The following is a 22,126-nucleotide window of genomic DNA, read 5'->3' on the forward strand; positions in this document are numbered from 1 at the left end:
CCGCGAGATCATGACCTGAGCTGAAGTCAGACGCTTAACAGACTGAGGCGCCCCAGAAAAACTGAAGGTCTTAAGTGGCAGAGTTACAGGATCAGTGTGGGTATTTTGGAAGATGACCCGGCTCTTTTTCATTTTCTGAGGAAAAAAGTCAAGTGCAATGTAACATGCTCTCTGTGCTCTAGCTCGGAGGGAAGGAGAAAGGGGAGCACGAAATGGTTCAGTGGTGATTCCTGTCCCTCAGGGGTTTGAACTGTTGTTTGGAGGCAGTCTCATAGGCTCACTGTGTGGGTAAGGTAGACAGAGAGTCTCTGCGTCTGTCCTAGCGCCTGTGCTCAGGAGGGGTCTCATATCTCAGCCTTCATGCCTTCTTCTTTCGGTCTGGTCCCATCCTCAGAATACTCCATCACAGAGTCTCTTTGGAATTTCTGGAAAGGCCATCCCTATTCTCCATTGCTAATTGTGGAGTTTCCCTGTTTGTGTGTCCCGCTATTCATTTCTTAATAATTTGGGAGAGGAGGGGCACCGGAGTGACTCAGTCAGTTAAGTGTCGGACTTCGGCTCAGGTCATGATCTCACGGTTTGCGAGTTCAGGCTCTGTGCTGACAGCTCAGAGCCTGCTTTGGATTCTGTGTCTGCCTCTCTCTCTGCCCCGCCCCGCTTGCACTCTGTCTCTCTCTCTCTCTGTCTCTCAAAAATAAACATTAAATTTTTTTTTTTTAATTTGGGAGAGGAATGGCCAGACACTTGAGGTCATGTTGATAATCAAAAATAATAATGTGGGGACTGTCGTGCTGAGCACCTGTGCTGAGCATCACCTCACTTAATGCCACAGCAGCCGTGTGAAAGTAGATTTTTTTCATCCTCTCCATTTCACAGGTGAGAAAAATGCAGCTTGCAGAGGTTAAGTGACTTGTCTAAAGTTGAGAGCCACTCAGTAGCAAAGTCAGGCCTTAAACACAAGCTGTACAACTCCAGAGATCAAGTGTGTGTGTCACAGAGGGATGTGGCAAAGTGACTCTTGATCTGCATATGTGTGTGTGTGTGTGTGTGTGTGCACGTGTGTGTGTAAGTAGGTATAGCTTTAAGGTTGATCTGTTTTTGTAATGTGCTCCTTTGTTTATTTGATCTCTTACTGATAGTCAAGCGTTAAACTTGAAGATTACTGACAGCCTGGTTTGATTGTGGGTGAGGGTATCTGGAGGCAGTGCTTGGTACCTGGATCTCGTATTACAGACTCTCGAGAACCCACCTGCCCTAGCCGGAGGTAGGGCCACAGGTGGGCTGGCGTGGCGAGCATGTTTGTATTCGCAGACTTGAAAAGCTGGAGAACGAAGTCAAGACCAGCCAGGACAAATTTGATGAAATCACCATGAAGTGGGAGGAGGGCAAACGGAAGAGAATTCCCCAGGACCTGTGGGACATGCTCAACACCCAGCAGGTGCACTGCGCTCGGCTGATAGAAGACAAGAACAAGCTTATCAGCGAGTTACAGCAGGCAAGGGTCCGGGGCCCCTCGCCACCAGCCACGTGGGCTCTGATGGGGGGAATTGACTGCCTTATTGGTTTGCTCTTCCTGAATGGAAAAATGTGGAGGTCTTACTTCACTACTCAGATTATCGCACACCTCGGGCAACAAACTCACCCGGAGGGAAAAGCTTTTTAGCAATTTGAGAATCACTGGTGACCTTTGAAAGACGTACGTTCACAGCGAATGCTGTTTCAGGTTTCGTCTTCTCAGTTAAGGAATGGAGCTTAGTCTGCAGGAGCTGTGCTCCCGTGCTGGAACCTGGGTGTTAATGGCTCAGCTGGGATGCCTTAGCTCTCTGGGAGCTTACAGGGAGATTTGCAGCAAGTGGTCACGGATGGTTTGATCCCGTGCTGCTCATTCGGGCTTTGCCCCGTGCTGAGGCCACTCTGCTCCATCTGCCTGTGCCTTCTCCCAGGTGTCCTCAGATTCTTCTGAAGCCACTTTTGCTTTGTACAGTTACGATTCCTAGTGTTCTCGAGTATTGATGAGCGAGGTCCAGGTGGAGCGTGCTTGGCACCTCTTGCTTTTGTCTCACTTTGCGACCAACCTTTGACATGCTCTTTTCTAGGAGTTAAAAGCAAAAGATGACCAGTATGTGAAGGATTTGAAGAAGCAGTCAGATGACATCTGCCTGCTCCTGGAGAGGATGGAAGAGCAAGTGAAGAATGTGATGAAAACCTTCCGTCAGGAGCTCAATTCCATTGAGGTGACGGGGTGTGAACGAACTGCCTTCTGGGAGGAGAGCTGGGTCTGTCCGGGATGTCCGGGACATCTGGGAGGGGCCCGGTTGTCTTGTCCTCTGCTTTCTGCCCCTTAACTTGTTTACCCATTCATTCACTCGCCCAACAAGTGAGTGGCTACTATGCCAGGCACTGTACCAGGGGCTGGGGATACAGCCATGAACAAAACAAAGTCCTCGAGGGAATCTGTATGCTAGTAGAAGACAGCTAGGCCACAAACAGATAAACCGCTACATATATCCTTGGACAGGTGAAGATTAGTGCTTTGAAAGAAAATAAAACCATATGAGGGTAAGAAGAGTGGAGGAGGGGCGTATGTGAGCTGTTTGCTGTATTTATGGCAGCCAGGGCCGGGGCGTGGGAAAGCGGGGGGTCACCCAGGTTCAGAAATCAATACTTGGAATTTGAATGAAATGTTAAGGATTGAGATTGAGACCGGCCTTCCAAAATGGAAGGGAGCCAAGAGGGTGGAGACTTCTCTCCTTGGATTATTATAGACCCATTTCTGCATTCCCGGGCCTACCCCTTGTGAGCAGCATGCTCCTTTGTTTTCGTGGGAACCCCAGCCATAGCAATGCAGCGGCCCTGGGCATGACTGAGTTGTATGCCAGGCTTTGCCCTGTGACTGCCACCAAGGGCACACGGCCCTTCCTCCAGCTCCTTCCTCAGAGACCGACTGAGCCACAGGACAGGTGGTACATTTCCTCCCAAAATTTGTGTGAAGCCCAGACTTGATAACACTAATTAACACGCAACTCCTTCCATAGCCATTTGGTTCCGCGAGACTTGGCAAGTCTGCATTTGGCTCTGACTGTGCCATTACTTATGAGTTGTTTAATGCTGTGGGACCTGCCTAATCAAAACAGACACCAGGCCCTCTTCCTTCTTGGTCATAGAAAGCATTTGAGGCGGAACGACGAGAACTGCTGACCAGTAATAAGAAGAAATGGGAGCGGGCCCTGCAGGCTCACAACGCCAAAGAGGTAAAGGGGCGGCGGGGAGGGGAGGGGCTGGCGGACGCATCAAGGGCGACCCATGGGGCTGGGACAATTTCTACTGGGACTGAATTTGCTAGCCTTTCTGTGTCTTGGGGAGGATTGCCATGGCAGACACTTACCACTGCCCTTCATGGTTAATCAGTGTGGCCCTGCGGATGGTGGCTGCTTCTGGTGGTGACATTTGTCTCTGGTGGTGGTGAATACCATGGTCCTGTGTCTCTCTTCTTTTCAAACTGGGCATCTACTCCAGCCATGGATGTTTGTGGCCCAGCAAGATGTTTTAAGATGTTTCAAAGGGTGTGGGGTTATCACTTTACTTGGGAGGCACAAAGAACAAAGAAATAGCTTGACCCGGATCAAGTGGGTCCTTTTTGAGAAATACAAACGTCTGACCGCAGCGTCGGTGTCTGATTTCTATTTTTTTAAAAAATTTTAATGTTTGTTTATTTTTTTTTTCAACGTTTATTTATTTTTGGGATAGAGAGAGACAGAGCATGAATGGGGGAGGGGCAGAGAGAGAGGGAGACACAGAATGGGAAACAGGCTCCAGGCTCTGAGCCATCAGCCCAGAGCCTGACGCGGGGCTCGAACTCACGGACCTCGAGATCGTGACCTGGCTGAAGTCGGACGCTTAACCGACTGCGCCACCCAGGCGCCCCAATGTTTGTTTATTTTTGAGAGAGAGAGAGAGAGAGAGAGAGGGAGGGGCAGAGAGAGACTCACACACACACTGTGAAACAGGCTGCAAGCTCCGAGCTATCAGCACAGAGTCCGACCTGGGGCTCAAATTCACAAATTGCAAGATCATGACCTGAGCCGAAGTCGGACACTTACCCGACTGAGCCACCCAGGCGCCCCCGTGTCTGATTTCTTAAGGAACATTCCTCTTGGAGTTTCTCAAGTAAGGAAGCTCCAGATTAAGTGAAACAATACAAAGTCTTGGGGGCACAGGAGCTTCTGAGGGCCGACCAGCTCTCTCTAGGGCCATGACACTTTGAGACCCTTCCCTGTGTCATGCTTGTCAGGCCCCCTGAGTCGGGGCAGGGACAGGGCTGACTTTTCCCTTGTCTTCCTGTGCCTTCAGCTGGAGTATCTTCTAAGCCGCATCAAGAAGGTAGAGGACTATGAGAAGCAGCTGAACAAGCAGCGGGTGTGGGACTGTGAAGAGTACAACACGATCAAGATCAAGTTGGAGCAGGACGTGCAGGTCTGACTTGTTGCTCGGCGTCTGGGTGGCAGAGCAGACGGAGCGCCTGTGCGTTTTATCCTTGGTGATTGCCCCGAGTGTTCTAGAGTTAATCTATTCAACAGATAGGTATTCGTTATCTGCTCTCTTTCAAGTGATGCTCTCTGAAGGAGCTCATGGGCAGAATGTATGTGGAGGAATTCTTTCCTTAATGAACCATGGAGAGCTGCCAGGAGGCAACACTGGCAACCGTGACCTGAGGAATCGCTGAGAGGATTGTGCATTTTAGCCGAGCAAAGGGAAGGTATCCCCAGGGCAAGTTTATCCCCAGTCACCGTCTACTGAGCCACCATCTGCTTAAGGCACAGTATCTCCAGTCCTCAACTAACATGCAGGAGAGGAATCACAGTGTTTTATATGCCAGGAAATAGACTCAGGACAAAGCTGCTTACTTAGTAAATGGTGGGTCCTGGAATCAAACCCAGCTCTGTCTGGCTCGGTAACCGATAATGTTCCTAATATTCCAAACAGCCCCCGGCTGATGGGTGGACATCTCAGTAGGGCAGATTTCGACTTGCCACCAGAAAGAACTTTCTAGGGGCATCTGGCTGGCTCAGTCAGTTAAACTTCCGACTTTGGCTCAGGTCATGATCTCACAGCTTGTGAGTTCGAGCCCTGCGTCGGGCTCTGTGCTGACAGCTCAGGAGCCTGGAGCCTGCTTCAGATTCTGTGTCTCCCTCTCTCTCTCTGCCCCTCCCCCACTTTCACTCTGTCTCTCTTTTTCAAAAATAAATAAATATTAAAAAAAATAAATAGTGGAAAAAAAAGAGCTTTCTAATAGACCTATCCCCCATCCAGAAAGGGTCATCCCACAAAACAAGGCTTCTTTTCTCTCATAAAGTATTTAAAGGCCACATGAATGTGTCTGTCTTCACTGCTGAGGAAGGATTCTTGTAGCTGGAAGGAGGTTAGATTTTCTGGTTTCTAAAGTTCTTTCCAAGCCTAGGATTCCGTGCTTCAAAGTTAGTTAAAAAAAGCTCATCTCTAATTACATTTAGGTGTGATGTAATTACCTCCTAATATTTAAGCACGGTCTATTCAGTTGAATCTCTGTCTTGACAAATGCGTTAGACTAAAGCTTTTCCACATGGCCTTTGGTAGAGTTTCAGGTCTTACTACTCTTGTGGCTTTATCTAACAGGGTTGAATCAACACCCCACCAGACTACAAATATTCTTACCAGCCTTGAGAATTTTCCCGGGCCTTTCTCATATCAATGTCATGAAAATGACAGTCACTGACAAAGAACAGTGGAGGTCTGTGAGGGCAGCGCCGTTTATGTGGGCTGTATACATTACGCGTTTAACAAAAATGGCTATTGTTCTGCTTTCTTAAGTTATTTTGGTTCTATGATAATTTATGTGACAACACGTCGTGCCCCTGGCCTCAAACAGTGAAATAATGGCAACTCATGTTCTTTTATTTGTTGCTTTGTTTTTCCTTTTGTGTTAAGAGCGTGTAACACAAGATCTACTGTCTTAGCAAATTTTTAAACGTACAATAACAGCACTGTTACTCATAGACTTTCTGTTGTACCGTTAGAGATCCCCAGAACTTATTCATCTCATCCCGTAACTGAAACTTTGTGCCCTTTGACCAACACCTCCCCGTTTCCTCACCCCCGGCCCCTGGCAGCCCCTGGTAGCAGAAATTCCACCCTATGCGTCTACGAGTCTGGCTGTTTTAGATCCCACATACAAGTGAGGCCATGCAGTATTGGTCTTTCTGTGTCTGGCTTATTTCACTTAGCGTAATGTCCTCCACATCCATCCATGTTGCAAATGGCAGAATTTCCTTTTTTTTTTTTTTTTTTTAAGGCTGAATAATATTTTACTGTGTGCATATACCACATTTTCTTTTCCCGTTAGCCCCTCGGTGGACATTTAGGTTGTTTCTTTATCTTGACTATTGTGAACGGTGTTGCAATGAACATGGCAGTGCAGACACCTCTTCAAGATCCAGATTTCAATTCCTTTGAATCTATAGCCGGAAGGGGGGTTACTGGATCAAATGGTAGTTCTATTTTTTTTTTTTTAATCTCTTGAGGAACTTGTATATTGTTTCCATAGGGGCTGCAACAGTTTACATTCCTACCAACAGCGCGCAGGGTTGTCTCCTCCGTATCCTTGCCAGCACTTGTTGTCTCTGACAATAACTATCCTAAGAGGTGTGAGGTGATATATCACTGTGGTTTTGATTTGCATTTCCCTTTCTATAAACTTATTGGTCATTTGTATGTCTTTTTTGGGAGAAATGTCTATTCAAGTCCTTTGCCTATTTTTTAAAAATTGTATTTATTTATTTGGAGAGAGAGAGTGTGTGCATGCGAGTGGGGGATGGAGAGGAAGGGAGAGAGAGAGAGAGAGAGAGAGAGAGAGAGAGAGAGAGAGAATCCCAAGCAGGCTCCGCGCTGTCAGTACAGAGCACGATGAGGAGCTCAGACTCACGAATCATGAGATCATGACCTGAGCCGAAACCAGGAGTTGGACGCTCAACAAACTGAGCCACCCAGGCGCCCCACCTTTGCCTATTTTCTAATTGGTTAACTTATTATTATTATTATTTTTGCTACTGAGTTGTAGGAGTGCAACCTCATGTTGTTAATCTAATCTTCAAAGGCTTGAACAAAGCCAAAAAATCCTGGAACGTGGGGTGATTTTGGGGGTGGGGAGTGATGTAAGACTAGGGAGATGAGGGACAGAGAGGCAGAGTCTGGGGGACCAGATCTCCTGGCTCACCCTGTCTGGTTGGACGCCCCCCGTGGAGTGTGGGTGTGCAGGAGGCGGGCAGGTGGAGATAATCAGAGTGGGGAAGTGTGTGCAGTTCCTGTGCACAACAGTTCTTTCCTGTGTTAGAACGGAAACCAGGAGTACACTGTACCCTCCTACCCTTTAACCAGGAACAGATAGTCAAATCGGGGATCACCGTATTGCAATATGTGGGATATTTTAGTAGATCAAATTTTATCCTCGTGCCTCTTAGGTATACTTTCACTAGCCAGGAAAGTCAGATAGCAGCGATTTTTGTCAAGAAGATACAACTTGCAGCTCACGTGAGATTCACCTTTCCTAAGTCATTCATGGCACTGGCTCCATTCTAAAATACAGAAGTAAAAGCTTGCAAACCGCAAAAGTACGAAGGATCCAATGCGCATAGATTTGGTTTGATGGGTAAAGTACAAGAAATAAGAAAGAGAATGTATACTTCTCGAGTGCTTCCTGCCAGCAAGGTTGCATTATTAACAAACAGAGAGAAGCCTATAGACATGATGCCCTCGAGAAGGATTTTAGCACACTGCCCCCCCCGCCCCCCATAAGACTACTGGAAACACTTGGTTCTTGATGCAGGAAGCAAATGTTTTTATTTTAGATCCTATATGTGCTCTTAAGGTTGGAAAGTGGTTTAGTTCAACTTCAGGGACTGTTAACATTAACTGTTACGTAAAGATCGTAATCTTTGTACATTATTCACAAAAACCAAACACAATGGGTCACCATCCGTCTTGGGAACATAAAGTACAACTTGGCAAAAATACCTTTGGGTAATTGAAGAATAAGTCCAGACGGCGAACACTATCAATTACAATTTTAAAGGTATAAAACTATCTTCGGTGTGTGGCCACCAAGGATGGCTTTACGGTGAGACTCAAACCTGAGATAGTTAACGACAGAGTCCCTGGGAGCAAAATTATCTTGAGCGGAAGGTGTTGAAAACAAGTAGTGGGTGATGTAATTCATAGAACATCCTGCCGTGGTTGCTGTTCTGTGAGACTACAAGCCTGTTAGTTCTGAAAGTTCGTTGACTGCACTGCCAATCACTCCCAAGTGGCATCATGACTGTGGGGCCAGCAGAGGTCTTGGACCAGAGCTGGGGGGACAGAGGGGCTGATCTGTGATCCGGTCGAGATCTCATAGTGCATGTTGCATTGCTAGTCCTTTTAGGCACCGGTCTCCTGGGGACATAGTCTAGCGAAGAGCAGGAGTTGATGTGTTCCACAAGGGAAAGCTAATAAATATTTAACCACAGGCTCAGGCAGAGACATGCAAATTAACACAGTCAGGTGACAGGGCTTCTTTGTGTGTTGTTTTGCCTATAAGATCGGATCAGAAGTGAGTTCTTTCAGGCCACGACGGAAAAGACGTGGCCTGATTACTTCAGTTCAGAGTTTTGAACTCTGAACTGCGTTCGGCTACGTGAGGTACTGGTGGTAGTTTCATAAAACGAACAAAGAAAGTGAGCCGGTGCTTTTCTTTCTTGTCCTTTCAAGATGTATTATGTAGGAAAACTACAGAGTCCATTTTCATGGTGTTATCTAACAATCTGCCTGCAAGAGTGGAATTTACACGAATGTTCACGTGATGGAGCTTGTATTTGTAACTCGCGTGCTCTCACTTTGCTACAAACACAAAAACTGTTCCATGGCCAGATCCCTTTGGGAAATGTGTGATAGTGACAGGGGCTTATTGCAAAGCTGCAAGAAAAAAAGAGGTCCCTGGACGTCACCAGAGGAAACACCAGGGTCTCTCTCACCCTGGGTCTCAGGGTCCCTGATGCATCAGTCGCCACTCATTGTCATTCCAAGTCAGAGCAGCTCTGGAGACCTTCCTTCTCTGTGGGTATTCGTACCTTCCCAGATTGTCTCCACCCAACAAGAAGCTTTTCTATTGGACTTTGTCCTGAGCCAACTCACAGGTCAGTGGCCTCCTGGTGTTCAGGGCTGACCACATTTAAAGCAGTGGCACTGTTTTCATTTGGTGCACGGGGGCATAAATCATTGCGAGTTTGCAGGAAGAGGTGCTGAGATTCCCTTTCCCTTGAACACACGCAGGCCCATCCATAGAAGGGGACAAGGCCAAGAGTGATTCAGCCTGGGACGACCCAGGACAATCACACTCGAAATGAGGCAGTTTCTGTACTGTCGGCATATTCGCCACTTCGGGAAATTGTTCAAGTCCACACCCTACCTGAGGGCTGAGGGCCTGTGCTTGGAGCTTCACGGCCGGCCCCTCACCGTGCTCCATGCCCACGGGGTGTGCGAAAGCGGGCGCTTGCACGCTCGGCCAGTGGGAGTGGAAACTGTAGACCGCTTTTTGGAAAGCAATTTGTTGACAGCCTTTGACCTAGTAATTCTACCTCTGAGAATCTACCTTAAGAAAATAAACGAAATACCCCAAAAGTTTTAAATAGGATTGGTTCCAGCATTATTTTTATAATATCAAGAATTATCAAAACAATGTAAATGTACAACAGTAGGGAAATGGTAAAACAGTATGGCATATGGTAAATATTGCAAGTATTTTATATATGATAAATTGTATATATATAGTATATAAAATATTATATAAAAATATACTATAGTATATAAAAATATTACGCACCATTAAAATAACATCGCCAAAACTAACATGGAAAATTCTCGTTACAATATTAAGGGAGAAAAATAGCATATAAAATTGTAGCTATGGTTTCATCTCAGCTATGTAAAGAACACTGGAGGGGCTCCTGGGTGGCGCAGTCGGTTGAGCGTCCGACTTCAGCCAGGTCACGATCTCGAGGTCCGTGAGTTCGAGCCCTGCGTCAGGCTCTGGGCTGATGGCTCAGAGCCTGGAGGCTGTTTCCGATTCTGTGTCTCCCTCTCTCTCTGCCCCTCCCCCGTTCATGCTCTGTCTCTCTCTGTCCCCAAAAAAATAAATAAACGTTGAAAAAAAAAATTTTTTTTAAATAAAAAAAAAAAGAACACTGGAAAGAAACATGCCGATATGTTAACAGAAGATGCCTCTTTGAGATGGAATTTGGGTAATTTTTCTTCCCCTTCTGTGTCTTCTCCTTCTTTCTCCTTTACTGTACTTTCCACATTTTCTACAACGAGCAAATATTACTTTCACAAGCAGGAAAACTTTTTATACAGAAAAGCGTATAATTAGAAGAAAGTAACTAAAAAGTTGACTAAGCCAGTATGGAAATTGAGAGGTACAGTTAGTTATAATCCCGGCGACCTGTATGCTCATTGGCCACCTGTGATAGGTATCGCAGGCTTCTGTTCTGAAAAGACATCCAAATGCCTGCCCCATAACGGAGATTTAGAACTCCCTGGGCTAGGTAGATATTTGGATACCCTGGATTCATTCTCTCGTTTACAATAGGGGATCAGTGTCAGTGCTTTTGTTCTCTGCATCACCTCCTAGCCAGTTACTTTCCTTGAGGATGACCCAGGGGTCTAGGGGGAGCTGCCTGGAACCACTCCTATGTGTTTTTTTAAAACGTTATTTATTTAGAGAGGCAGAGAGGGCAAGCAGGGAAGGAGCAAAGAGAGAGGGAGAGAGAGAGTCCCAAGCAGGCTCCGCGCTCAGTGCAAAGCCCGACGTGGGGGTCCATCTCACAACCGTGAGATCATGACCTGAGCCGAAATCACGAGTGAGATGCTTAACTGACTGAACCACCCAGGCGCTCCAATCACTTGCTATGTTGATTCCTTGGCAAGGCTCTGTAGCCCTGTGGAGGCAGATGAGGGAGAAGGAGGCTTGAAAGAGCGCCACATGTCACATGTCCCTGCTTTGCCAAGATCTGATTACGCTTAATTGCACCCTCTGTTCCTGCATTTCCACTTGGAGAGGCAGGACCGAGCTTGCCTGGTTTTGCCCTGCCTCTAGCCTTGCCCTGCTCTCAGCAGTTTTTGTTTGTTTGGTTTTGTTTTTGTTTTTAACCAACTGTCAAAGTGATCTTTCTATACTGCCCGGACTGGTCACTGCCCTTTCCTGCTTGAGATCTTTCGTGGCCCTCCATGGTTCTCAGGATAAAGCTTTAAGTCCTCACTTGATAGGGCCCTGCTGCTCTGTCAGCCTCTTTTCTGACCGTTCCCAGCCTCGTACCTCACACCCTACTTTGCTCGTGATTTCCCCAAAGCACCTCACTCCCCCTGCCTCTCTGGAGTAAGTGTCCCTTCGAGTAGCCACCTGAATCACTCCTGCTCGTTTTCTGGGTCTCGGTTAGACACGCTCATGCCAACTGTTCAGGGATGCCTGCCTGGCCTTCGAGGCCACAGAGAGTCGCATGCCGCCCTGCGCCTACCCCACCTCTTACTTCTTGTCCCCACCGCTTGTTAATATCTCCTAGCGAGGGCTAGGCTGTGCCTTTTCCACCAGCGTTTCCTCAGCAGCACCTGGAGAAGTGTCGACATTTATCAGGCACTGAAATATTTGCTGAATGAATGAACATAGCTAACAGAAATCCAGAAAGAAGGAATGGTTGTGTCTGTCCTCCTTTAAAATGAACACCATTTGCTAAACACTAACACTGCCAATGGAAGGTCCGAGTGGGACGTTGCAAGAGTCTGTGGAAATATTGTATGGTGTTTTCAGTGGGGCGCCATGTATCTCCAGAGGCTCTGGTGCAGAGCAACGGAGGGGGCCATGCTTGAAGGGTCTGTCCCCTCTCTTAGGCTTTAGGGACATAGGCTTGAGCTCGCAGCCGAATGATGTATTTTTTTCTGGCTGGCCTTTCATTTGCCTCTACTGACAGATTTTCTAAGAAATCAGGTGGAGACACCTGTGCCTCTGTGTCATCTGACATGACTCCAGAATCAAGTATCAGGGACCCCCGGGCATGGCAAATGATACCAGGGCCAGTCCATATTATTATTGTTTTTTAACCTTTAGATTCTTGAGCAACAGCTTCAGCAGATGAAAGCAACCTACCAGCTAAACCAAGAGAAGTTGGAGTACAACTTCCAAGTGCTGAAGAAGAGAGACGAAGAGAGTGTGGTGATCAAATCCCAGCAGAAGAGGAAGATCAGTCGGTGAGCTAGCCCGCAGACCATGGACCCTTCTATACTGAAAACGGGGTTGGGGATGAGGCCTTCCCTTCCGGAGGAGTGGAAGCTGTTAAAAACTTAGCTAATTCTTCATTAAAAGAGTTCTTTTTGCAAAAGGTAATACTTTCAGCGGCCTCCCCCCCGACCCTCCGGAAAGAATGTGCAGCAAGTCTGTCTCTGATCCCCCATTTTGTGTGGTCCCTCTTTCCCACCTCTGTAATTGTTATTCATTTCTTTTGTTTCTTCCAGAATTTCTTGAACCACATACCAGCACAAATCCTCTCACCACCCCCCCCCCCCCGTTTTTAAGCCAAATGATAGCCTACCGTACACGCCGTTTTATATCCCGACGGTGTTTCCATACCGATTCGTAAAGAGTTTTCACGTTATTTCTTAGGTTGCCTAACCTCCACTTGCATATACTGTGACTTAATGTCCCCGTGGATGGACGTTTAGATTGCTTCTAATCCTTCGCTATCGCAAATAATACCGACGTAGGTACTCGTGTCGCTGTCTTATGTTGCATACGCACAGAGCTGTCTGTAGAATACATTCTCAACTTGTTATTACAGAAGTGGTACATGTGCATTTTAGAGAGTTAGGAAGTACCCCAAGTGAAAGGAAGATAAAACGTAAAAAACGCCGTGTTCCTACCACCAGGGATTAAGTGTGTAGTGTGTATCTTTCTGTATCTCTCCTCTCCCTCGCCCTCTCTCGCCCTCTCTCCATCCATCTGTGATGGCCACACTTCTGTACAGTCAGTGAGAAGGAGTTCCCTGGGAAGGATTCCAGAAGAAGTGAAACAGGGAAGGGGGGAGGGATGCGAACTGGGAAAGAGGAGTTAAGCCTCTGGGGTTGGCGGTGTGAGAGCCAGGAATGAAGATCCGAAGGCAAGGAAGCAGGAGGCAGGAAGAGCCTGCATCCTGGGAGAGGGGAGGTTGGTAGGACGGCAGGTGGGCCGAGGTACGTGAGGCAAACCTTGGTTTTGATCCGCAGGGCAGAAGGACGAGTGGCATCATCCCCACCCTCCCTTCCCTGGCTCTGTCCTCTGACTTTGAGCTGGCGTCTCCCTTATCAGCAGACCCTGCTGCTGCCCGGTCAGGCCTCATCCGATTGTTGTTGGTACCGAATCTCCGAATTTTTCTGCTTTGGCTTTTATGACTCTAAAATACCTACTCTTCTTTCTCAGCGGATTCCTAATTGGCTTCCTTTGGTGGTTCTGCGTTTTCTTGCCTGATAGGATATTCCAGAAAGCATCTCCCCCTTTTTGCTTTCTGGTTGTATCCCGTCCACCCTCTACACTAGTCTCATGGCTTTGAGTAGGACTTCTTTCTCGATGACTCCAGCTCATCTCCCCAGTCCCGGCCCCACCTCCTCGCTTTGTCTGGGACTTCCAGGAGACATTGCAGCTTGGACAGTTGCTGTCAAGGCCAGTGGACAAGTTTTGAAACCAAGTTTGCCTACCTTCGTGGCTTCCCCCTCCTCCACCCCTGCCCCCTCCATCTCTAGCTGCCAGCCAGTCACTAAGGACGGTGTGTGATGTTCTTGAGATCCTTCCCCCTTGCGGCCACCTGTTCCTGTCTGTCCCCTGTCCTGCCCAGACCTGCAGCATGCACCTGGAGTTATGTTTTGGTTTTATTAGCTTCTGTGGTTAGCTGACACATAGGCGCTCCTTTACAGGGTGACACTGGGAAAAAGACTTTGGGATGGCTACCTAAAAACATTTTTTTTTGACACCTATATGTGGATCGTCTCCTAGAATGCCATAGTTAAGAAAATGAACTAGATATTGCTTAAAAAAATTTTTTTTTAATGTTTATTTATTTTTGAGAGACAGAGCCCGAGCAGGGGAGGGGCAGGGAGAGAGGGAGACACAGAATTTGAAGAAGGCTCCAGGCTCTGAGCTGTCAGCATGGAGCCCGACATGGGGCTCGAACCCACAAACCTCGAGATCATGACGAGCCGAGGTCGGAGGCTCAACCAACTGAGCCACCCAGGCGCCCCTACATGCTGCTTTTTATCAGAGTCCAAGTTAAGTTGTTTTTGCATTTTATTAAGGATAAAAACATGAAGGATGGGTGTTTGTGTGTTTAGGGAGCTTATGATTCTTTCAGAATGGTGCTTAAGAGAGAAAACCTTATTTTTAGAATTTTTAAACTGAAAACATGTAGGCCTTCAGACTCTCTATGCCCGTGTAAATGGGACGCTGACATAAGACACCTGTGCACTGGTCTAAAGTCTGAAGTATGGTCCTGGGTCTAAAAGCCATGCCTGCCACGCATATTTCATGAGGCGAGGCTCCACGCACAGAGCTCCCAGAGCAGTGAGATGTGGACCCGTGGCATGCCCGGACTCCCAGTGCCCTTGACCAGGCTGTCACTGTCTCTCTCCGTGCTGGAACCTTCAACCACTCCCCTTGCCTCCAGGCTGGGATAAGTTCCCTGCCTCACCTCTGGGCTCCCCTGGCATCCTGTGTAAACCACCCCCACGGTGCTTTCACTCCACTGCGACGAGTGTTTGTTTTTCTTTGTTTCTGGCTGAACCGATAGTGCCTTTTGTCCAAACATATGCCTTGTATTCATCTTTTGGATTCAAACAGATCCTTGGCGTGCGAGAGACCTTTCAAGTGAATGAATGAATGAATGAGTTATTGGGCTTGTGACCTGCGTCAGCTTTTTGAGGATGGAGAACTCATATATCATAGACTTGTGCCGTGAGGTTTTAATTTTTTTCCTTTCTAGTTTTCTTGTTTTAGAAGTGAAATGAACATCCAAATCATGGCAGTGAAATAGTTGAGATACGCTTGTTAAATACTGTGAAGTTGAGGATGTGGACACACTCCCAGATGGCGTGTTGTGAAGGATTCAGTCACACTCCTGAGCAGGAGACTGCCCCTCAGTGGGTCTGGGCTTCTGGACTGTTCTAAATGAGTTTAGTTCTGGACAATCCCCTCACCTCCTGCTGCCTTCCTTTCTTTGATCGCAATCAGGGCAGCTGGGTTTTGGAACAAATGGGAGGATCTTCGGCGCTTCCGCTAACCTGACCCTGGGTTCTGTAGAACCGTGTGAAGCAGCTGAGGGGAACGTACGTCACGGCTTCTGTTCAGCTACAGATGAACTTCTCTCCCCTTCCTCCCAGCCTGCATGATATACTTAACAACCTGAGATCAAAATACGCCAGGCAGATCAGACAGTTTGAGGAGGAGAACCAGTCACTAACCTCCGACTACATACGCCTTGTGACGCAGTTCAAGGAGCTACAGAAAGCCATGAGGTATCTTGGGGACCTGGCTCCCACGGCACGTGCCCTAGAACAGAGGTGGGCCCAGGCACTAAGAGTCTTAGCGGGCTGTCTTCTCTGCCCCCTGTACTGGCTTGTCACCCGCCTTCTCTTGAGACTTGTGGGGATGGCCTCCAGGCTATCATGGGTGAGGCCCGGCGGCCCTGGGCCCGGGTTGCACCCCGGCGCTGCCCCAGCTCTCGCCCTACTGCTAATGGAGGGCACCCTGGCCAGGCCCCGGGGTCCGCTGAGTAACTCTCCTTCACAGGCATTTTGCTCTTCTTGAGGACAAGCGGTTTCGAGAGATTTGGCTGATGAATGAAGAAGAGGCAAAGGATCTGATAAGCAAAGCCTTTGATGTGGACAGGATCATCCACACCCAGCATCTGGGGCTCCCCTGGACCGCACCTGATTTCTGGTTCCTGAGGAATGTGGGACCTATATCTCAGCAGCAGCAGAGGTCTGCTACACAGATATTAGAAGAAGTGCTGATTCAAACAGGTATCTGGAATGGAGTCCTGGAGCTGGGGGGCCCGTAAAACTGTAGGGTCAACACATTCATCTCACAGACAAGCCAACTGAAGGCCAGAGAAGGGGGAGAAGAGGTCTCGTAGCTGGGAGGTCCAGAGTCTCTAATTTAACCTATAGCTTTACCCTCTTCCCTCCATTATAATCTGGTAGTTCTATCTAGAAGCTTGATCAGGTTCAGGGTCAGTGTAGTTTTGCTAAGTACACTGTGGCATGCTTCCATTGGGATAAACTAACATCAGGGTGTCTCTTTGCGAGGCTAGCAACCATTGGGAGTCCTTGTCTAAGATCCATTAATGGCCTTAGGGGTTGCAAAACGGTGACACTCTAAATTCTATCAGATGCCTTCATTTATTAGCTGGAATACTTCTGAAAAGAGACTCTTCTCCTCATCAGCTATTTGCTACCCCGAGGTACAGTTCATACAGGAAAAGCAGAATAGATGCTTGTCCTTTCTCTATTTAGTAGCTTTCAGAATAAATGGGTTGGGTCTCTAGCATCTTCCAAGAGTGACCAATGGCATTTTCTAAAGCGAGTATCATTACGAACAGATTGGATTTAAACACATCTGATGTGTTTTGGTTTATTGCACTTAGTTTCCCTTACTGGTGCCCAAATTGTCCCATTTTCGGCCAGTGGGAGTCTCTTTGTGTTGGCTTGCGGGTCCCTCTGGCACACCCAGGTGCCCCACAGATGGCTGTCTCTTGAAGTCACTTCGAATAGTTTCTATTTGGTTAGGTCACCATCTGAATACATATTTAGGTCCTTTTGTTTTGTTTTACTTTTGATAATTAGGGATTGCTTTTTACAACTTAATTTTGTTTTATAGTTATGTAGAATACTGACATGTTTCCAAAGTCAAATGTACAGAACAAGGTATACTCAAAGAAGTTTTATCCTCTCTCTTCTATTTTATCCCTCTCCTATAGGTAGTTATCTAAAAATGCATGGTTTCTCTTCCCATTGCTTTTTAAAACAAATATGTATATGTATGTATGTATGTATATATATATATTTGTTTATATTCATGTAGACCCACTTTAAAAAAATTTTTTTTAACATTTATTTATTTTTGAGAGACAGAGTGTGAGTGGGGGAGGGGCAGGAGAGAGGGAGACAGAATCCGAAGCAGGCTCCAGTCTCCAAGCTGTCAGCACAGAGCCCAACGTGGGACTTGAACCCACGAACCATGAGATTCATGGCCTGAGCCGAAGTCGGACGCTCCACCGACTGAGCCACCCAGGCGCCCCACGTAGACCCACTTTTTAAATGACGCTTTTCTCCGTCTTGCTTTTCTCACTTACAAAATATCTTGGAGAAGATCAGTTTATGGTAGTGAGAAGAAACATTCTTTCCTCCATTTTTATTTGGTATGGTGTCGTGTGGCTGTGCTATGACTTATCCCAATAGTGTTCTGTTGGTGGCCACTTGGGATATTGCCAGGTTTTTGTCTGCTTGTTTGTGCTGTTGTGAACAATGCAGCGATAAATATCTGTGTGCGTTTGTGTTTGCATGTGTTTCCTGATGAATTGTTGGGCTAGCCCCTTAAAAGCAGGACTGCTGGATCAAAGGGCAAATGCCTCTGTGACGTTACTGGGTGTTGTTCCATATGGATGGCGCCATTTTGTAGTTCCACCAGCAAGTTGGCATCTTGTACTTTTCAAAATATTTTCATTTATCTTATCTCATTTTATCTTTTGAGCAAACTAGTAAAACCTATAAATAGGTTCATCCTCTCCCTTCCACTCCCTGGTCACGGCCAGGTTTTGAGTATGATGTTTCCAGGTCGATGAAACTTAGGAAAGTGAAGGGTTATAGAATGGCAGAATTCTCCGGCTAGTCTCTTATTCCAATCCCCAGCCTTCCTGTTTTTCCCCACACACCAGGCTTCCTTCGGCTTTTTAAGAGGTAAATTTTCTTTTTTTTTTTTTTTTTTTTACTTTTTTTTTTTTTTTCAACGTTTATTTATTTTTGGGACAGAGAGAGAGCATGAACGGGGGAGGGGCAGAGAGAGAGGGAGACACAGAATCAGAAACAGGCTCCAGGCTCTGAGCCATCAGCCCAGAGCCTGACGTGGGGCTCGAACTCACGGACCGCGAGATCGTGACCTGGCGGAAGTCGGACGCTTAACCGACTGCGCCACCCAGGCGCCCCTAAGAGGTAAATTTTCTCAAGGAAGGACGTTCGGCTGTTTCTCAAAGTCCACAAGGCCAAGCAGTTATCTTCTTTTTCTCTCCCACCCTCTCTTCTCTCTGCCCCGCCTGCAGAAGAGGAGGGGATGGAGGAGGCCACCTCAGAAACAGAGTCTTACCTCGACCTGCCAAAGCAAGTTTCCATGAAAACGACCAGAAAGATCCTGATGCTCCTGTGTGACGAGTCGGTGAGGCCGGCTGCACGGGGCTGCGCCACAGGGACTCCCGGCCGGTGGCTTTGCTGACCTTCTGCCCTTGCTTCTCGTGTGCTGCTTCTGACGACCCTGGCCTGGCCGGACGTGGCCCGGAGGCAGGGGTGCACAGGCATTCGGGAGCAGAGCTGGGGTCGTTTACCCCGAGAGGCCATGCTTCAGAGCTGCCCCAGCTGCCAAGTGGTTCCTCCCTTAGTGGGGCGGCCAGGTGTGGGCCAGGTCGGTCCACAGGCACCTTGCTGATAAAAAAAAAAAAAGCTCATTCTACAAGAGAAGGGGCGCCAGCCTCCCGTCTGTGAACCCACCTGCCAAGTAGTGTGGCCACAACTGATGTGGCCTTTGTCTGGGAGCTCAGTCTGTGATGACTCTGGGTGTGTCAGGCTTTGGCCACCTGCTCTGTGTGTTAGCAAACCCACCAGATTTAGTGTGAAGGGTGTGCTGGGCTGGCTCAGCTTGGGGGGGACGGGGGGCGGCATCACGGGACGTGACCGGTGTGCGTTTAGGTCCTGCAGTTCTGAGCGGAGATTAAAGGAGATGCAAGGCCTGCCGGCCTCCCGTCCCCTTGGGACAGTTGTCTTTGGCCAAGAGCCGACTCTTGCCGCTGAGGGGGCTCCCGCTGAACGGGACGGCAGGCAGGTACTCCTCTCTCTATTTGCAGGCTTGTGCCGGTGGCCCCCTCTGCCAGGGGCCCTCCCCCAGGCGTTCCCAGCTCAGAGTGGGTGCCGGGCCCCCAGTCTTCCCACTCACTCCCAACTTTGTGCGTACCGTGTTGTGACACGGCGTGTTCATCTGCCTCCGTGCCTTCCCCTCCTCCAGCTCTGTGCCTTCCGCCCCATCCTGTAGATATCTGAGGGCTAGCACAGGAGTGCAGTGACATTGGACGGGTGAGAATCTGTGACTCGATGAGGTCTGGGTGGCTGTGGAGAACTCAGGTGTTTGCCCAGTGGCTTGTGGGTGAGATGAGGCAGCACCCTTTCCTAGGGGGGGGGGCGCCGCCCCCAGTAAATCCATGGTGAGCGTTGAGTTTGCCCCTGGGAAGGGCCCCTTAGGCATCCTAGGAAGGCCTTCCTCTGGGGCCCCTGCTGCCCCAGTCTCATCCCTGAGGTCCTGCTCTGTGGAGTCACCGCTGGCTCGTCACACAGAGGTAGGCTGCACACCCGAGCACTGGTTTCCGAAACCTGTGTCTGACTGGAGATACCCTCTTCCCTCTCAGGGTTTCCTCATAGAGAGCAAGCTGCTGAGCCTTCTCCGTCCCCTGGAGAAGAGCGAGTGCTATCTGCTCAAGTTGGACGCCATCTTCTCAGTGAGTCCCACTGGGCTGAGTTGATGGCGGGTGGCGGGGACCTCATTCCAAGACAGCCCCCTATGTTTTTTGCAACATTTCCTCAGTCCTGGGAGTAGATATGGGTCTTCCGGGGCTTCCCTGGGCTGGCACATCTTTCCCTTTCCTTATTCTCCATGCGACAAATTGGCCATGGAGTTTAGATGTCTCCCACCCCGGGCGCTTCCTCTACCAGCTTCTCTTCCTCACGACCCAGCTCTCAGACTGTGGGTTCTCCCCTACACCCTTAAAGTCGGATGTGTGTTCAGCCTCCTTTAGCATTCTTATACCCACCAGGCCTGTATCGGGCTGTTCCTGACTCTGAGCAACGTTGCTCTGTTCTGCCGTGGTCTCGCTGTGCTTCCCCAGTGTTGAATGGCCTTACTCTGGGCCATGGCGGGTGCTGGGGATGTTCAGGGGAACAAGACAAGCCTCCCGCTCTTAGGAGCTGAGGGTCTCTGAACTCCCGCAGCAGCCGGGGGCCTTCTTGCTCTGGTGTTTGAGCCATCCTCCTGTTTTCCCCCAGGCCCTTGGGATTGAAAGTGAGGACGACTTGTACAAACTGGTGAACTTCTTCCTCAAATACCGAGTTCATCATTCAGCCTCCAGTCAGGTAATGTGAAGTTCAATCAAAAAGAGAGCATTTGAAATTCTGGAAGCCCCCAGAGGGCATTGTTGTCTTTGAGTACTACTCCTGGAAAAATAGTGAGGGCTTTATGTCAGAGAGAGCTAACTTAGTGTTTTCCTTAATATTGTCACTTTTTCTATTTGCGGTGGGAAGGATGGCTGGGGATGAGAGGCTGTTCTCCCTCACAGCCAGGCCTCAGCCACTATGAGCCCTGGGCCCACCAAGTTCTGAATATTTTGATCCCTAACACTTGACTAAAAATTATGTTTAGTATTGCTGGCCCCTGGGGGGAGTATCCTGACATGCTGTCAAAAAGGGTTGGCTGGGCCTCCTGGGTGACTCAGTCAGTGAAGCATCAGATTTCTGCTCAGGTCACAAGCTCGTGTTTTGTGGGATCGAGCCCCACGTCAGGCTCCATACTGACAGCTCAGAGCCTGCTTGAGATTCTCTCTCTCCCTCTCTCTGTCCTCCCATGTGCACACGCTCTCTCTCTCAAAATAAACTTAATTTACACTTAATTTAAACTTAATTTTAAAAAAGGATTGAAAAAAAATGAAAAAGAGTTGCCTGAGTGAACAAAACCTAGAAGCCATAAAGAGGGAAAACTAAGATCTATTTGATGACATTAACAAAAAACTCCTGTAAGGCAAAAATCACTATAAGCAAAGTGAAGATACAGATGACAGTTGGGGGGAAGTAAAAAAAATTTTTTTTTAATGTTTACTTATTTTTGAGAGAGAGCAAGGGAGGAGCAGAGAGAGGGAGACACAGAATCCGAAGCAGGCTCCAGGCTGCGAGATGTCAGCACAGAGCCCGACATGGGGCTCGAACCCTCGAGCCAGGAGATCATGACCTGAGCCGAAGTCAGACGCTTAACCGACGGAGCCACCCAGGCGTGGGGGGAAATATTTTTTAACTTACATTGCAGTTAAGGGCCAGTTTCCTTAATATACAAAGAACTCATATAAACCAATCAGGAAAAAACAGCCACAACTCCATGAAACAGATAAGGGATATGAACAAATATCTCCTGTAAGAGGCAATACAAATAACTTTTAAACATATGAAAAGGTAAGCAGGCCTCTCGTAATAAAAGAAGTGCAAATTAAAACTGCCCCAATTCCATTTTCACCTGTCAGGTTGGCAAGACTCTGCCAGTTTGACTGCACAGAGTGATGGCCAAGGTGTGGGAAACAGGCACTGCTGGGAGAGTAGATTGTTGTAGCCTCTGTGGAGGGGTGGAGGGCCGTTCGGTGGCACCAATTACAAAACTGTATTTACTCTGCAATTCTTCCAGGATTTCATTCTGCAGATATGTCTCAATACATTTGAAAGAATGTGTTTATTTGTAGCTTATACACTGCAGCCCTGCTCGAAATGGGAGAATAGTGAGAACAACCTACAATTCCATCTTGAAGGACTTGATTACCTACTAAGTAGTGCATCTACAAAACAGAATATTAATGCAATTAAAAAAAAAGAACAGGGGCGCCTGGGTGGCTCCGTCGGTTAAGCGTCCGACTTCGGCTCAGGTCCTGATCTCACGGTTTGTGAGTTCGAGCCCCGCACTGGGCTCTGTGCTGACGGCTCAGAGCCTGGAGCCTGCTTCGGATTCTGTGTCTCCTTCTCTCTCTGCCCCTCCCCA

The 22,126-nt window shown here is 48.1% G+C and overlaps 1 protein-coding gene across 1 annotated transcript in view; it reads left to right on the forward strand.

Annotated features, from left to right (window-relative positions):
* DRC1 (dynein regulatory complex subunit 1) overlaps window positions 1-22,126 on the forward strand; it is a 39,399-nt gene that overhangs the window by 13,847 nt on the left and 3,426 nt on the right. The window contains exons 2-11 of the mRNA XM_040496254.1: window positions 1,312-1,495; window positions 2,097-2,234; window positions 3,165-3,251; window positions 4,351-4,473; window positions 12,167-12,306; window positions 15,460-15,594; window positions 15,869-16,101; window positions 18,396-18,508; window positions 19,746-19,835; window positions 20,380-20,466. Coding sequence (XP_040352188.1) covers window positions 1,312-1,495; window positions 2,097-2,234; window positions 3,165-3,251; window positions 4,351-4,473; window positions 12,167-12,306; window positions 15,460-15,594; window positions 15,869-16,101; window positions 18,396-18,508; window positions 19,746-19,835; window positions 20,380-20,466 — 1,330 coding nt within the window. The remainder of the gene's footprint in view (window positions 1-1,311; window positions 1,496-2,096; window positions 2,235-3,164; window positions 3,252-4,350; window positions 4,474-12,166; window positions 12,307-15,459; window positions 15,595-15,868; window positions 16,102-18,395; window positions 18,509-19,745; window positions 19,836-20,379; window positions 20,467-22,126) is intronic.

This window comes from Herpailurus yagouaroundi, unplaced genomic scaffold (genome assembly GCF_014898765.1).
Source record: "Herpailurus yagouaroundi ecotype Mexico unplaced genomic scaffold, PumYag 188, whole genome shotgun sequence".
NCBI lineage: Eukaryota > Metazoa > Chordata > Mammalia > Carnivora > Felidae > Herpailurus > Herpailurus yagouaroundi.